A 17,719-nucleotide genomic window follows, 5' to 3' on the forward strand; every position below is an offset into this window, starting at 1 on the left:
TGATTAGAAAAGGTTGATGTTTTAACATCGTCTATTTCTTATTCTGGGCGTAGCAGATGCCCAGGGCTGCAAGTCTTGGGGCGGCGTCCCAAAGATTTAAAATGTTTTTATAATGAATACATGTTTTACATTATACACCTTATAGGTCTGTATAAATAGTGCTTTGATAKAGTTACATTTTTATTAATGTATAAAAARCTAAAATATTTACAGACCTCCCTATTAATGTACTCCAACTTACATGAGGGCAATGCCTTTTGTTTTTGTTGTTGTTTTTTTTGACAGGGCACCAAAACTGATATATATATATAAGAATATTGTCAGACCAAGAAAAAGTTTTAAAATCAGAGATGTGGGCTTCATAAAAAGTATGTTTAATACCCGCTGAATACAAATATCACATTTTTCAATTGTTCTTTTTCCTTTAAAATGACAGCTGTGCTCTCCTTTGGGTCACGTTTCACATAAAATATCACCATAAACACAGATGTAGTTTGGGTTTATAATGCCTTTTCATTTAAASTACAATAATATATATTATGTTTTTGACAAAGACAAAGAMAAGCAAACATCTGCAGTAAGGTGGATTGTAATGACGTCCTGTGTCTGTTTCCAGGAAGGACATAACTGAACTCTCTGAGGTGATCAAACGCATGCAGAGTAATGCAAACCAAGTGGAGCAGAACATCCTGCGAGCCGAGGCGCTGCTGGCGGAGGTGAGACTCCCAAACKTCACCGGAGCAGGCCGACGGCCGTCTGGGCRCAAAATCCCTTCTCCACTAAACGCGTTTTCAACTGGGGAAATGTCTGCTGCTCTCGCTTTTGTTCAGGACCAAGAGCTGCAGAAGAAGAGCAAGAAGGTGATTCACCAGCAGGAGAACTCGGTGAACCTGAGGCAGGCCGAGCTGCTCTTCAAGGACCTCTTCGTGGACGCGGACAGAGCCAAGAAGCTGAAGCACCCGCAGGCCTCTGAGATAGACAATGAGTATGTTTGTTGCGGAGCGTCTCTGACTCGCTAAAGCACAAACCGGCATCAGTGGTATGAAACTCGACTCAAACCACTGAGAGGCGCCGCCCARACACTGTTGTTTTTCATATTCCCTTTCTCTGCAGAAATAATAATACTAATAAAAAATATATATACATTTTTTTGTTTCTCGTTTAGTGTGAAAAACCTGCACGAACGCTGGGCTAAGGGCTGCACCACCTACCGGGACCTGTACAAACAGCTGCAAAACCTGGACCCGAAGCAGAAGATTGACTGGGGCCCTGTTCTTCAAGAAAAACTGGTCAGTCGAACCCGAACATGTCTGCAGCCCAACCTCACCAAGCAGATCAGTTGCTGCTCTTAGCACAAATAATTAGTTTTATTTTGGTAGCAGGTAAAAGAAAACCAACACACTGATGTGTCATCACATGTATGCTGCTTTATTCTTTGCAACTGAACCATTAATAGAAAAGCCCATTCTCAGAAATAAAAGTATTGTGTTGCTCAATCAGTGCGTGAATTTTTGTGAGTCATCATCAGGTGGATGTTAGTTGTGAGCAGCACCAGTAAGTGTAACTTACTGAAGTTACACTTACTGAAGTAAGTAAGTGTAACTTACTTAGGGTTAGCTAACCCTAGCTAGGTTAGCTAACCCTAACCTAGCTAGGGTTAGGTGTGCTAACCCTAGCTTTAGGGTTAGCACACCTAAAGCTAGGTGTGCTAGCGGAGCGGAAGCTAATGCTAAAGCGCTAAATTCAAATTCTATCTACCCTTTAAACACTAACATCTTTGAGCACCAATTTAATTTTGACGTCATAATTCACATGTTCCATTATACCCTTAGATGTTGTATTTACGTTTATATCTTGTTCTATATTGTCTGTTTTTTGTTTTGCTGTCGTTCTTCTAGGTTTTTTGGTTATAAAATTATTGGAGGGATAGAACCTAAGGAGGGGAAATGGAACTGAGCAGACTTCACCCACTTCAAAATAAGAGCATGAATATAAATGTCTAACTTCGTCAAGAATTCTTAACAGTCAATAACAAAAACATAAAAATGTATTTAGAAACCAAAGGGTGCGTTCATACTGCAGCCTGAAGTGACCCAATTCCGATTTTTTGGCAATTCCGATTTTTTGCCGCGGCCGTTCACACTGCAGGTAAATGGACCTGTATGTGTTCTGCAGTGTCAACAGGCAAACGACCTCAGAGAGTCCCGCAAGCGCACCAGAGGGCACAATAGCGTCAGCGTTCTCGGTGTTCTGCCAACCGCCATAAAAAGAAGAATTGCTCAGTGTTTGCGGAGGTTAACATGGAGGCTAACGGTGGARCTTAGCTTACACATTTGAAGTTGTTGTCCGACCGGAGCAGCATATTAACAACTTCCTCCTCATATAGTTCGTCATGGTTGTTGTTTTTCTTCCCGCTTGCGCGTATCAGGACGTAGAATAGTGAGATTTGTTGAGAATCAGTGACGTTCAGTTCGGATGAATGCGACCTGAACGTTAGGTCTCATTTAAACTGGATACATGTCGGATATGGGTCACATTCAAAAAAGAATCTGACCTGTGCTGTTCACACTGCCATGAGAAGATTGGATACAGGTCACATTACGTCAAAAAAAAAAAAAAATCGGAATTGGGTCACTTCAAGCTGCAGTGTAAACGCACCCTAAGTTAGCAAGTGCACTAAAGCGCTAAATGAAAAAATTAGCTCCGCTATTAGCGCATTAGCGAAAAAGTGCCCACCACTGCTAGCTCTATTGAATTCCTCTTTAAACACTTGAGTCACGCCAGGCAGAAGAACAGGATAAGTTGATTAATAGTTGACAGAGGGGGATACACATAAAGGAATGCTGAGAATGCTACTGTGCTCAGCTAAAACAAACTGAATTTAAGACACAAAGCTACATTAAGATAATGGTTCTGCTATTATTATATGAGGCTATTTCTTATACCCGGTGTCAGGCTTATTTATCACATAACAGGGATCGGTTGGAGTGTTAGACGATGCTTAAAGAAGTCATGTTGGCTTTTGCTGGTATGCAAATACACCAGTAAGGAAGATGCATTGCGGTTTGAGACAAACAAAATGAAAACTGTGGCGAGTCCAGCCCAATCCATGTACCTTATTTTGTTACCTAAATTATTACCTAAATTGATAAGAGGAAAATTGCTTTTTTTGAGACGAAACCAAGGAATGCAGAGGAAGGGTTGTCCAACCATCTTGGGCTGGAAGAGCTGTTCACTCTATGCAACACAGATATATGAAGATGTTATCAAAACCAGCTAAATATTTGTTCAGTGATTCATATTAAAGCTCATTTAAGTATTTTTTTTCTCACTTAATCTAGCAAATATTAGAGTTTGTGAAGAGAAATGCTGACACTGCTTGTGAACATTCTGACTTCCCGTCAACAAAGAAAAATATATTCCACGCTGGAAGACCTGGAAATAAAAAAAAACTTGGAAAAACAAAATTAGTTTGTAGGAGTACTTTGGCGATGAATTTATGTTTTCAGATTTTTCTTTTGTTTTTGTAAGATTTTTTGCAAATGTAACATTAAATATAACGTAGGACAGTGCTCCATTTTGCATTTTGTGGAAAAATTACACATACTCGAGACAATGTAGTAATTATCCCCCCCAAAAAGTAAACCGCATTTTATGTACTTTTATTTCTGGTACAGATAAACAGTGACGTTGCCTAGCCGACGTTTTTAAGTTGATGGTGTGACTTTTGAAACGTATGCAAATTCACAAAAATACACAAATTCTTATATGCAAATTTTCTATCCAATAACGTATCATTAAGTTTAGGTTAAAAAAAATTGTTTCAAATRGAGATGTCGTAATATTGCAACACTGTAGTTTTTCTGCAGTTTTTCAATGTGGAATAAATCATGTAGTGTTGGATTTGTGTCTATAATGAAATGAAATCTACTGTAGCTACAGTACAGATTATCTTYGGTTTGAACTGTCATCGCTCTGTGCCTGGCAGGAACGAATACAGGGAGAGGAGTACGGCCCCAACCTGTACGACGTAGAGAAGCAGATTGCGGAGCACAACATCCTGCACCAAGAGATTGAAGCCTACGGCAGCCAGCTGCAGCCCAGCTCCGCTGTTTCCCCGGTAACCGCATCTGGCCGCGTCACTTTCTGCACGGCTGTTCCTAAACCAGAATGCTTACCAGTCTTTCTTGTACGTTTCCAGGAGGATTACAAAGCCTTCAAAGAGAAATACGACCAAGTTTTGGTGAGTCGATTTAGTTTCACAARTCGTCGTTCGCCGGGAGCGTTTGCCGGACCTGGTCTGGACGCTCCCGCGTTTTCGTTTTGCGTTTGCAGGAGAGCTCCAAGCTCAGGCGCAAATACCTGGCATCTCTGTACGAGTACATGCAGAGCTGCACCAAGGAGCTGGTCTACCTCTCCGGTCAGCAGGAGAGGATCATCAACAGAGACTGGAGCGACCGCATGGTCGACCCGTCAGGAGTCCGCACCGAGTACGAGGTGAAATACCTCGACAGCACCGCTATGATCGCAGCAGGTCACCCTTCTKAGAGATGCTAGTGTTAGAAATGTGTTTGTGTTTAYGTGCAGAAATTCAAACTGAATGGACTGATGGCGCATGAGGAGGAGGTCAACAAGCTCCAGGTGGAAGGATCCAAACTCATAGAGATGGACCACCCTGGCACCCCGACAATAAATGTGAGTGCAACACACCAAGAGGCACATTTCTGTCAGGGGTGCACCGAAAAATCGGCCCAGGTTTCCTACATTTTGTGAGATYGGTGAATAAGCCGATACTTGCTTAAAAAAAACGATCTTGTCTTCCTCCACAAGCATCTAGAAATCAGCCACCGTTCCCTTTTGTCCTGCCATGAGAGACGGCCGACTGACAGATCACGTCTGAATGTGCGCAATGGAAAAATAGTCACCCTACTTGTGCCAACTTAGCCAATTTTTAAGTAAAAAAAAATCGTTTGACTAAATCAATATTCGCAGGTCAAACGTTTTAAAGATCGGTAATCGGCAGTCGTCCTCAAAACTCCAATCGGTGCGCTCCTGCTTTCTCTGCTGGATTTCACAAGAGCTGCAACACAGTGAAAATGAATTTKAAATTTGGGTTTGAACGTCTTTTATTTTTTCTCGGTTTTTCTCCCAGACCACGATGGACAGAGTACATCTGGAGTGGCAGTCCTTCCTCAACCTGTGCATAGCGCAGGAAATGCACCTGGAGAACGTCGACAACTACAAGAAGGTAAGTTGAGCTCCAGCACTCGTCATTGGTGAAATCCCACCTGCGCTAGYCAGCGGTCCCAGCTGATGTGTTGGGCTGTTTGCTGTAGTTCCAGCTGGACGCAGACAGGCTGGCCGAGTCTCTGCAGAAGCTCAACTCCACCTTGGATCCAAAGTCCCTGAACAACAAGAGCAACCCAGAGATCCTGCTGGCGCTGGAGGTACGGCCGGCGTTTCTCAAAACGTCCATTTGACGTTAGCTTACAGGCTCAAGTTTTCACCCCTAAAGCTGCAACTGACRATTATATTAGCAATCGATTATTCTGACAATTAATTAGAAAAAATTTGGCAAATTCTGCTAGTTTTTCATTTGATCACTTAAGTTTATTTGCGTATGCKATTAGAAAAAACATTAAAAGATTCAATTAAATTCCTTTTAAAATAAAAAAGCAAAATTTTATTGTTTAAAATACAAAAAGCGGGTGAACCTAAAACTATGCCACTTAAGAAGTAGAATATATTTACAGACAAAGAATGTTCTTCATCTTCAATGCAAAATAAAAATATTCACTGGACAGTTTTGACTTCATATCTGCTCTGTTGTTCTTTCATCAAACAGCCTAATTTTCAGATTGTATACTTCAGTTAGGGATTAATCAACTGCTACATTAGTTGACGATTATTTCAACAATTAATCATAATGAATCTGATTAATCGTTTCGGCCCCAATTTTCTAACATTACAACCTCAGACTTTACAAGAGCTTGATGGGATTTTATGAGATAGACCAACCCAAGCCATGACACATCTGTGAGGTGGAAGGAAGATGATTCCTGTTTAAATACTTTTTATCGTTTTAGAAATAAAAATCTAAAATACGTAGTGCATTTATATTTTATCTTCCTACCCCGATACCTCTAAATAAAACCCAGTGTTCTTATAACTTACCAAATTAGCAAACATGTGCAGAAGGGAGCAAAACTTTTGTATTAAATTTATTTTCTTCTTATGTAACTTTGTTTATACTTTTATTAAGCTACATTCAATAAAGTGAAGCTCAAACTGAAAAGTAACATCCTCACGGAGGTGGTGGCAGCATCATTTGATGGGCAGTCCGGGAAAATAAAACCTGTTASAGGGAGCAAAAGCTGCGCAGGGCAATGACACAACAGTCATGTTCTACAATGGTCCAGTCAAAGTATATACCTGTGACAAAATGGAGGGCTAAAAACAAATGAACACTCTTTTTTTTTTCCTTCCGTTTCACAATGATGCGCTTTGCTTTGTGGGACTTGTGGTAGTAGATAATAATTTTAATAGTACCGTCGTCCACTGAGACAAAGAAGTGAAATCAAAACAGAAGCAATCTGTGAGACGTGACCTCGTCTTGTTTAGCAACTTTACTACCCACTATTTAGGCGTCTCCCCAGCCGACTTGTCGTGTTTATTTACTCTTTACCATTTTCAAGGTTCAAGGATAAACAGGTGTCAGGGCGGACATTTTTACTTTCACTGCTTTGCAGATTTAGTAAGATTTAGACTCTTTCAATGGGATCCAGAAGGGCTGGCTTTCTTCTCTGAATTCCTGTTACATCTCACTTAAGGGTGAAGAACCGTCGGTGAAAAGGAACGAGCAGCGGGTGGAAGACCTCAGGAAGCTCAGCGGCAAGGTTGCCCCTCTGAAGCTGCGCCGGACCCAGCCGACCAAGCCSACCACCGTGGTGTCGCTGTGCGACTGGGCGGACGAAAACGTAAGACGATCGCAGCGYTCATTTCRCCGCAGCAGAACGAAATGAGAGCCGCTCACCTGTCATTTATCGTATCGTTTATCGTTTATCATGATGAGTTTCTTTGCATAGAAAGAAAGTACAAACTCCACACGTAGTAGGCCTATGTTAGTTTGAAGAAAAACTGAATCGCTTTATCGAGTTAAGTGGAGTTTTCTCGTCTCTGGTTTTAAACCGCCATCTTGGAAATCGCCATATGATAAGAATACTCACTTATAGTTATCACGATAAATTTCAATTAATGATGGGCATTTATTTGATCATTTATCGTGATACATTTTTTTAGTATGATAAGAATTCTGATCCATTGTTGTCACGATAAATTTCAGTTAATGTTTAAACTAGGGTATCATTTATCGCTTATCGTGATGAATTTCTCAGCAGCACGATAAGAATTTTGATTTATTGTTGTCACGATAAATTCCAATTGATGGTGTTGAAAAATCCTCAAAACTGTCCGTATTGTTGGGATTGTGAGTTTTGACCATCTTTCTCCGCTGTTTCTTCATTGAAATATCAATAAATATGAATTAATTTAAAAATATTATTAGATGCAGTTAAACTGAGTGCAGTTTGGTGACACGAATCTTTATGTAACTGGTGTCCTGAAGAAGCACGTTTTTACTGAAGATGTGAATGTTTTCCAAAAGCTGTATTTGTTTTGTATAATTGCGGTGACAGTCATACAGTTACATAAAAAAAGAAGCAATTTTTCTTGCGCCACAAAATATCGTGATAAAAATTTAGGTCCGTATCGCCCCTCTCTAATCACGTGTTTCTTTTGCCGTGTTTGTTTGATTGCAGGGGTCGGTGGAGCGTGGGCAGGCCATGATCCTGAAGTCCAACTCGGACAATAAGTACTGGGAGCTTCAGGACAGCCAGGGAAAGACCACCAGCCTCCCTGGGGCCTGTTTCGAAATCCCACCACCTGATCCAGAGGCTCTGGAGACTTTGAAAAGGTGCAGAATCCATCATCCTCTTCTGTTTACTTCATTCCCCTCCTTTTTTTCCCCCACTCTGAGCCTTGAATTGTGATTCTCTGTTCAGCCTCGACGGTAAGCTGGCAGACCTGAAGAGACGCAGGGCCGCGCTGATGGACTCCCTGAAGACCCCCACGGTGGAGGTGATCCGTCCCAAGCAGGCCGGTGAGAGGAAAACACCTTTTAAAAACCGGATGACGACGGATCTGCACAGCTGGAGTTGTCAGAGTCAACATTTCTTTCATTTTTGCTTTCCCCCCTTTATCAGCTGTTGTTAACAGCGAGCCTGAGGATCCGAGAGTCGCAGAGCTCAACACTGACATAGATAAGATCAACAAAGCTCTGGCAAGGAACGAAAAAGAAATCCTGAACAGACTGAGAACCCCGCTGGACAACCGGGCCCCCATGCAGAGCTTGGAGAAAAGGCAGCAGGAGAACGAGGTGAAGATTTGCTGAAATGATGGGCTGTGAAATTTTATTTTCCCCCTAACACAAGATAATATTTTAGATCATCAGGCTAATTTTACAAAATGCAAAAAAACAAGAGAGTTTTCCAGTTATTGGAAATGCAAATTAACATTTTTTTATATAGAAACAGGTTGATCCGGAAAGTTTTTCCTCTAAATAAACAAAATCATAATTTTTGCTTTTTACTCAGATTACCTTTGCCTGATACTAAATCTAGTTCGATGATCCGAAACATTTCACACTACAATTAACACCATTTGTTTGAATGTGATCATCATTAATGCTTCATATTCAAAATATTGTTAATTTCCTGTAGAAATCTGCTCTGGCAGTCAGAAAGCTGGAGTCGGACAAGTCTGCCATCCAGAGGGAGGTGGATCCGATTCTGGCAAAGAAACCTCTGGGACCGACGGCCGCCATGCTGCCGCTCAAACTCAGCGCCGCCGACAACAAGATCCACAACGTCAACACGCTTGTTGATCTCTATAACAAAAAGTATGACTGTTTTTTTTGTTTTTTTCTAAACCAAAGATACAAAAGTGCACAGACTTTGCGAAATGTCTCAGCAGTTGCTAAACGTCCCTCTTTGTCTCTGTTGCCCAGAGCAACCGCCTCCATGTTCCTGGAGAAGCAGCTGGAAAAGACCGAGGTCACCGTTTCCTGGTTTGAGCAGCAGCTAGCTAAAGACGGAGTCATCCTCGATCAGCCCGACGTCCTCCAGAACCGCACCAAGAAGCTGGAGGTGTCGTGTTTCACAAACCAGAACCACACCGCTTTTATTCTCGTTTTGTTTTTTTTTGTTTGTTTTTTTTCTCATTTGCGTTTCTTTCGAGCAGAGCACGTACAAGGACGTTGTCTCGAAAAAAGAAGAGCTGAACAAGCTGGGCAAAGACCTGGACCTGACCAAGCAGGCGTGCAGCCCCCTGCAGCAAAGGTTCAGCGAGTACTGCCCCGATGTCCGCCGCCAGGAGAGTCAGGTGCAGCTCCTGAAGAACCGCTACGCAAACGTTAAGAATCAGCTCCAGGAGAGGTGAGGAGGGCGGGGGGAGAGAAGCAACCAGACGGGGAGCTTACCAACGCCACAACGGTTTTCTTACATAAACAATTTCTTTTCTTTATTCTCTTAGGGTGGCTCTCCTTAAAAAAGCATCCAACAAAAATCAGGAGTTTAATAACGTTGCTCAGTCGCTGGACTTTTTCTTGCTCAACTTGCCCGACAACACGGTGAAACCTACTGATGGTGTGGAAGAGATACTGACGAAGGAGAATTCCCAAAAGGTAAAGAGTGATTTTAATTCTTTTTCAAATAAAAAAAAGTATTTTATTATTATTATTATTATTATTATTATTATTATTATTATTATTATTATTATTATTGTTATTATTGTTATTATTGTTATTTTTACATTAAATCTCTAATTTACCACTCCCTATATTGCCAAACTTTCAATGTTTGATTATGTTTCTGTTTTTAGAAAGTTGTGGAGGACATTGAGAAGAAGTCCGGGGATTTACACCAACTCAAGGACCTGTCCAAAGATCTGCAGGCCATTTTAAATGTTAGTACGGAGAACATGACTTTATGTGCACAGTTAGCATCCTATGAATTCTGGTTTATCAGAAAACACACATTACATGAAGAAATAAGGCACATTTTGTGGATCATTAAGTCCTATTCTGCTTATGAAGTGTGTGTTTTACTGTTGATGTGCCTTTGTTTTGTACAATGTGTCTATTGGGATGAAAAGTGTGGAATTCACAGCATTCTGTTTAACTAGGACAGGGTACATTACTTTTTCTGTGACGTCACTATTTAAAATTTCCCATATTTCATGATGGAGTTAAAAGGAGGAAACATTTCTGGCAAATCGGTAATATTGTCATCTTTCTAAAATAATGGCCTAAATCGTTTTTCTTTTTTTGACAAAATAAATTCCCAACTGATGAAAGTTTGCTGCATACATTGCATCTCGGAATTGCAACGCTTCATGCTGGCTTCACACTATCATGGTTGCTAGGCAACAGGAGCTACACTGATGTGGAGACTAGACAGCTAGCTGAAGGCTAGACCTGTCCGAATTCACAGCTTTTCTCTTCCGGCCTTTATTTATTCTTGGCCTTCAAAGAACCCGTCCTACGTAGACCGGGTCCTTCGAAGGATGCGGACCCTGAATTCGGACACACCCATACCATCATATATAAAAAAATCTATGGCAGGCAGCCGATGATGAAATTCTGTAAGCATGACTCGTCTTTACACATATTGGGAGACAATTCTGGAGTCATATTTAACCCACTTTAACTCAAGTACGATATGGGACATTAGCATCCTGACACACAGTCTTATAGTGAAGGTTAGACATGTTGATCCATCTGCTAAAGCCTTCCTCATACTTCCCTTTTTAGGAATATGAAATAAAGTCAAAAACATATCATGGAACTCTGAATGACAATGATGACGTTGACAATGAGGTCTATGAGAACGGCGAAGAGAACACGTACAAGGCAACGGCTCCAAAGAAACGTCTAACATCAACTCTGGCTCAAGACGTGCAAAGAACGGTGGGGTTTCAAGGAAGACCAAGATGACTTAAGATATTCCTGCATCACCTTCCGATTTGAAACTAATGCTTCTCTTTTTGCTTTCTGGTGCAGGAGAAAGACCTGCTGAACCGCTTTGCTGAGATCTCAGCTAAAAACAACCAGCAGCTCAGTCAGATGGGGACAGCAAAGAACATCACTGCAATGGTAGGAGATTAGAGCACGTTTAGTAATCACCCTTAGCGTTTTCCTACTCATAGGTGTGTTTTTCAGTTAACCACTCTTGTCCCCTGTTCTGTATTCCCTCCTCTGCAGAATGAAGAAAAAGTGAGTCAGGTGGCTGTTAGTCAGCAGCTGCAGCTTCAGACCCAGCAGAAGAACGTGGAGGCAGCTGATAGTCTGAAGAAGGAATTGGAGGAAGAAGTCAACAGGCGTTCACATGCTGAGAATAACCTAGAAACCTACCGGAAGAGGTTTTTGTCTCTGAAGCACAGGAGAGGAGTGGAGAGGTTGGAGGAGAAAGAGGTGGTGCAGTATTACCGTGACCCAAAACTGGAGGCGGATCTCAAATCGCTGAAAAATCGCATCCAGGATGAAGAATTCAGTAGATCAAGAATCCAGTCCGAGATAGAACTGCTCAATGAGAAGATCGTCACAGTGGAACTGCAGCTGACAAAAGTGGAACCTAAACTTGTGACTAAGGTGCTCACCGAATATGAGAGAGACCCCAAACTTGACAAAGAGGCAGCTGAGATCAGAGATGAGATGGAGAGGATCCGGACCAAGCTTGAGACGAGAAATACTGAAACCGTCCATGTGAAATCTGAGCTCACGCTTCTCTCCCAGCAGAAACAAAAAATCAGGGAGAAGGTTGTGAAAAAGGAAGTGGTGAGATTAGAGAAAGACCCAGAGATGCTGAAAGCTGTTCTAACGTTCCAGGGTGACATTGCAGAGGAGGAACTGCGCTGCAAGTCTCTCAATGATATCATTTTTGGCACCAGGTCCCAGATTAACACGCTGGAGAGGGTCATTCCATCCATTGAACCCAAGATTGTCACCAAAGTCGTGAAACAAGTGCAGCAAGCTCCCGAACTGATAGATGAGTCACATAAAATCAGAATGGCTTTGGAAGAAGAGAAGGACGAGAATGTCATCCTGAAAAAGGGCCTCACCACCCTTCAGCTTCGCTTTGGCGAACTGGAGTTGCTCAAGCCCAAAGTGGAAGTCAAAGAGATTGTCAATGAGATCTACAGAGTGGATCCTGACACCGAGATCGAGCTGGTGCGTCTGAAGAAGGCACTGCAGGATTTGAGCCAGAACCGTTTAGACCTTGAGAACCAGATTGATTCGGTGACGGCAACCCTGACTACCGTATGCACCCAGAAACCCAAAGTGGAGTACAAGGAGGTGACCCAGGAGGTGATCAAAGAAGAGAAGAGCCCAGAGGTCATGAGGGAATTGCAAAGACTGAATAACCAAGTCTCCCGACTGCAAGTCAACTATGACACCACCTTGGAACTGCTAACACGCCTACGTAAGGAAAGAGATGAACTGAAAACTGAAAAATCCAAAGTGGAGACGAAGCTTCTGACAAAAGAGGTCATCAAGTATGAAAACGATCCTCTTCTGGAAAAGGAGGCCGATAGACTTCGAAGAGATGTACGAGAGGAGATCCACAGTCGCCGAAGTGTGGAGGAATGTCTCTTTGAACTACAGAACCAATACATTACCCTTGAAAGACAGAAGCCAGAGGAAAAGATTGTCACCAAGGAGGTTATTCGCCTTCAGAAAGATCCCAAGCAGATTGTGGAGCATGACAAGTTGAACCGGAACTTGGATGATGAAATGAAGGCACGCAGAAAACTTGAACTGGAGGTCAGACAGCTGAGGGCGCTGATTGAAGAAAAAGAGAGAGATTTGGCTAAGATGGACGACCGCCAGAAGAAGATCAAAACCGAGTCTGAACTTAGGCAGATCAAGACTCGCATTCTTGAACTGGAGAATTCTCCACCACCCGTTGAAGAGAAGATCATCATTGAGGAAGTCCTGAAGGTGGAGAGGGACCCCAAGCTGGAAAAACTCACCGAAGGTGTTCGTTTTGACATGGAGAAGGAGAGCAACAACATCGACCGTCTTGAGAGAGAAATTCGGAACCTCAGACTGAAGCTGGAGATTCTGCAGAAGGAGAAGTCCATTGAGAAGGTTGTTTACAGAGAAGTCGTTCGAGTAGAGAAAGACCCTGCAGTTGAAGCTGAGAGGGACCACCTCAGAGAGATTGTAGCCCATGAGAGGAATCTAAGACGAAATCAAGAAGACAGCCTCCAGAGCATAAACAGTCAAATAAACCATATAAACACATCAAAATCTGTGACTTCTCAGGAGGAGACAGCTCTCATTACTGGTAGGGATGCTCTGCAAAGAGAGAAGGAAGATCTCCTCAGACAGCTTAAGGCACTGGAGTCTGAAAGACAAACCACCAGCATTACCTTCCAACAACAGTCCAGGTTGATGAGTGAGAGGAACCAGATGGCACGCCAGAGAAGTCTTAAAACTTCCTCCGAGGTCCAGCGGCTGGAGAAACAGATCCTGAATGAGAAAGATAAAATACACCAGAGGGAGACCCTCATTGCTGAGCTGCAGAACGGCATAAAATCAGAGGACCATTCAGAAACTCACACTAGAGAGACAAACCTCTCAACGAGGATCACCATCTTGGATCCAGACACTGGCAAAGACCTGTCTCCCTATGACGCCTACGTACAAGGAGTAATTGATAGAAACCACTACCTCCAACTGGCTCAACTGGAGTGCGATTGGGAGGAAGTCACGTCAACCACCCCAGATGGAGATATAATGGTTCTGCAAGATCGAAAAACTGGGAGGCAATACTCTGTCAAGGATGCGCTGAAGGACGGCCGTCTGACTGAGTACGACGTGAGCCGCTACAAGGAGGGTAAGATGTCTATCTCTGAGTTTGCCCTCCTTGTTACAGGAGAGAAGCCAAAACCTTACATTCCTCCAGTAACATCAAAATCCCCAAGCAGGCCTATCTCATCTTCCCCACTGAACTCCATGTCTTCGCCCTTGAAGTCTTCTTACGGCAGCCTGAACACTCTGCGCAGCAGCAGCAACAGCTTAAACAACCTCACTGCTGCCACGGGGGATGATTATTTCCCAATCTCTGGCATATTTGACACCACTACTGAAAGCCGCATGTCTGTGAGAAGCGCGCTCACCCGCAAACTCATCGATCCAGACACGGGCATGAGGCTGCTGGAGGCGCAGTCAGCCTCCGGCGGGATTGTCGATCTGGGCAAAAAGGACAAATTCTCTGTCCACAAGGCAGTTGAGTACAACCTAATTGAGCCAGGCCACAAGAATAAGCTACTGAATGCCCAGAAGGCCTTCACTGGAGTCGAGGACCCTGTGACCAAAGAGCGCCTGGCAGTGGGTCAGGCAGCACAGAAAGGTTACATGCCCCTGGAGAACGCCAAGAGGTACATGGAGGCCCAGTACCTCACCGGTGGGTTGGTGGACCCCAATAAGGCAGGACGCCTATCCATTGAAAAGGCACTTGCAGGAAATCTGATTGACAACACAATGGCTAATGAGCTGAAAGACGAGGCTTTGCACTCCAAAGAGCTGGTAGACCCCATCACCAAGGAGAAGATCTCGTACAAGCAGGCTATGGATCGCTGCAAGAGAGACGTAACCACTGGGCTCCTGCTGCTTCCTGCGGCCTCAACAAATGCTACAAATGCTCCATCCTACTCCAGCTACCGCTTTTAGCAACCAAATTAATAGAGATGACAATTAGCTACAGCTCGTGGTGCTATAGGCAAACTAACAGGAGCAGAGAAAGAGAAATGCTTCATCGGAGGAAAAAAACAAACATGTATTTTGGTGGGAATATACTTGTGGATTGTTTCTCTGTAATAGTTCCGGTTTTCTGTGAAAATAAAGGTATTTTTATCATGCCATTTGTCACACTGTAAACAGTTTTTTTTGTCAAACCTTGTGAAGTAAACCTCAACTTGCATGTTACTATTAAACTCAACTGACTTGCATTCCATTTTTGTCCCTCTTTTTTGTAACTGTTACCTTCAGTTGATATAAAAATTGTATAATTATCAAATATGATTTAAAAAGAAATTTGACTTGGTAATTTAAGGTCTTGAATTTAGGCATCTATCTCTTTAAAAACTCCTGCTCTTTCTAAAACTCCGCCTTCAGGAAGTCCTCACAACATTGCTCCCCGATTAGCCCGTTAGCAACCTTTTTACCAGCGTTGCCTGAGTAGTAAGTAGCTCATAGATGCAAAGTTCCACCAGCTGTTTGCTAATTGCTGCTGGCTAGTCTGAAGGAGCAGAGTGGGGTCATTGTGAGAGAAGACTGCTCAGTTTGGCAGAAACTTGGAAGCTGCAGTTCTGAAGAAGAGCTTTGTTCTGGAAGGCGGGGCTAGGTCCAACCAGGCGTTGTGCACAGCTGAATAGTTGCCATGGGAGATTAAAGGATTTCTCAAACATGCATGAAAGAATATAGGCAACACTCTAGGTATGTTTTTGATTAGGAATTAACCTTATAATGTAAAGCTAAAAAAATCTCCCTTTTACATAATAGTGACTCTTTAATATATAAAGTGGTATTTGTTATTAAGGCGGCCATACTTTTTAATTTAAAAATGATATCAAAGGTATTTGAAGAGTCCTTTTTTTGGTTTCTTTATTGGAAGATATTTGAGGCTGAGGCTGGTCCATGAAAATCTCAGCAACTCGGTACTTAATACCACATTCCAACTTTTCCTTTTCCAACTTTGTTCAAATGTGGTTGCCATCATAAACAGGCTAAGCTCCAGGAAGCTGCGGGCGTCCCACCACGCTCCTGTTTTTGTTATCAATATGAGGGCCGTTCCTTCAGTGAAGCGTTTCCAGGAACAACTCGCTCCGAACGACAGTGACTCATCCTCTTCCTCTGGAGCGGTCGGCGCCGACCTCAAGGTAAAATTCCTGTACTTGATGTACGCAGCTTGTAAACTGAAGCGAGTCACACGGGCTTGGAATCACAGGATTAAGGGTTTGGATTAAATGCGTCTCACGCATGTTAAGGGTAACGAGGACAAACCAACAAGTGACTCTTTGGCAATTGCAACGAAATTCAAACCACTGAATCTTTGTATTTTGTATTTCACCTCAACATATCTACATGTATCAGAAAATGAGCACCGCAAAAAGTACTTAACCTTAGTTAGGTCTGAAATACTTCACTTTATCTTGATTATATTTATTATTGGAGGAAGTGTGTAAAAGACCCCCATCTGACCCCTCAGAGAGGGTTCAGAGTAATGGTGGCTGGGATGTCCGTCTACCAGATTACCTGATGACTGCAAGGACTTTGTGGGATTATTACCTATGAGCCTGTCTGGAGGCTGAAGTGACCCCACACTGTGTACAGAGAGGGATGACAGTTGGGTCATCTCAAGCAAAGCCAGCACAGCTTGGCAGGTATTTTGTCGCATTTTCATCTTTTTGTTCGTTGTCATTTATGAAAGCAAAGTAGCGACAGTAACAGTTTGCATTTCTCGTTCTGATTGTACTGAGAGATGCACAACAGTCGCTGCAAAAAGCTTGCCGAAAGGCCTGGAGCGCAAAGGCCTGGATCGCAGATGTGCAAATTATTTCCTTTGACTGAACTCTAGCCTGACTGACGCACATAATGAATGACTGCTGCTTTTTGTGTTTTGCTTGATTATTGTTGTTTTGATTGAAACGCAGCGCTAATAATACAAAAAGTGAGCGCCTGTGTTTTGGTGGCCCTCAATTACAGCACAAAGGACGAAGCTGATGACTCCAGTAATGATAACTGTGCCAACACCATATCTGCTGCTAACAGTGTCATAATTCAGTAAAACCTTCTCTAGATTTCCGTTGTTAAAATGCACATCAGTGTATTATTTTCTATCTGTAAAGAGTTTGATATCTAATGCGAATTAGCATCTTTGAACTAAAACTTTGTTAAAACTGGAGAAAAAGGGCATGGAGTCTACATATAACTACCAAAAATCAATAATAAAAAAAGCTAAAAGTTCACTCCATTTTCTTTTCCCGTTTCTACTTTTTTCTTTTTTTTACCAAATACCAAATACCAAAATGTTCCAGGACAATCAAACTGATTTTATCTGACAGAAATAACCATCATAAATACAAAATGCAGCTTTAAAATGATTCAATTTATTGATGTTTAAAAAAAAACACTCTTCAAACCAATGAGAAAAGTAATCACTCTGTGTTAAATCATGAACGGTGATGAAACTGCTGGTTATAGTTTTTGTAGGACTTTGTGGGAATCAGAGTTTAACATCACTGGTCACTCTTATGCCTGTTTACTGTCAGACCTCTTTACCTCCAGTGAACCACAGCAAGGACGTTATCCACAAGTTAAAGAAAAATACGGTGTGGCAAACTTTCCCAGGAAAGGTCAGTCTACCAAAAACATACCCTAAGAGTGACCGGCCCGTTTATCCTTCAGTGGAAACGCAGCTGCTCACCTGTCCGTGTTAACAGATTAAGACCTGAGTCTGGGACTGAGTCACGGATTAAAGCGTGAAGCTCCACACAGAGACAGCTGAGGGCAACGCTGAACAGAAATCACTAGTAGCTTTTAACAGTGAGGACACTTGCGAGATTTTATTTTGACCAAAATATGACAATATATATATAT

At 42.5% G+C, this 17,719-nt stretch overlaps 1 protein-coding gene across 1 annotated transcript in view; it reads left to right on the plus strand.

Annotated features, from left to right (window-relative positions):
* LOC103468402 (envoplakin-like) overlaps positions 1 to 15,074 on the plus strand; it is an 18,620-nt gene extending 3,546 nt beyond the window's left edge. The window contains exons 2-22 of the mRNA XM_008415463.1: positions 617 to 716; positions 831 to 985; positions 1,166 to 1,289; positions 3,989 to 4,120; positions 4,202 to 4,243; positions 4,336 to 4,497; positions 4,588 to 4,695; positions 5,153 to 5,248; positions 5,337 to 5,447; positions 6,831 to 6,977; positions 7,818 to 7,972; positions 8,061 to 8,158; positions 8,262 to 8,434; positions 8,778 to 8,956; positions 9,065 to 9,203; positions 9,298 to 9,491; positions 9,589 to 9,739; positions 9,937 to 10,020; positions 10,868 to 11,023; positions 11,117 to 11,209; positions 11,318 to 15,074. Of these exons, the coding sequence (XP_008413685.1) occupies positions 617 to 716; positions 831 to 985; positions 1,166 to 1,289; positions 3,989 to 4,120; positions 4,202 to 4,243; positions 4,336 to 4,497; positions 4,588 to 4,695; positions 5,153 to 5,248; positions 5,337 to 5,447; positions 6,831 to 6,977; positions 7,818 to 7,972; positions 8,061 to 8,158; positions 8,262 to 8,434; positions 8,778 to 8,956; positions 9,065 to 9,203; positions 9,298 to 9,491; positions 9,589 to 9,739; positions 9,937 to 10,020; positions 10,868 to 11,023; positions 11,117 to 11,209; positions 11,318 to 14,791 (6,073 nt within the window). The 3' untranslated portion in view covers positions 14,792 to 15,074. The remainder of the gene's footprint in view (positions 1 to 616; positions 717 to 830; positions 986 to 1,165; positions 1,290 to 3,988; positions 4,121 to 4,201; positions 4,244 to 4,335; positions 4,498 to 4,587; positions 4,696 to 5,152; positions 5,249 to 5,336; positions 5,448 to 6,830; positions 6,978 to 7,817; positions 7,973 to 8,060; positions 8,159 to 8,261; positions 8,435 to 8,777; positions 8,957 to 9,064; positions 9,204 to 9,297; positions 9,492 to 9,588; positions 9,740 to 9,936; positions 10,021 to 10,867; positions 11,024 to 11,116; positions 11,210 to 11,317) is intronic.
* The last annotated feature ends 2,645 nt before the right edge of the window (positions 15,075 to 17,719 follow it).

This window comes from Poecilia reticulata, linkage group LG8 (genome assembly GCF_000633615.1).
Source record: "Poecilia reticulata strain Guanapo linkage group LG8, Guppy_female_1.0+MT, whole genome shotgun sequence".
In the NCBI taxonomy this organism is placed as follows: domain Eukaryota; kingdom Metazoa; phylum Chordata; class Actinopteri; order Cyprinodontiformes; family Poeciliidae; genus Poecilia; species Poecilia reticulata.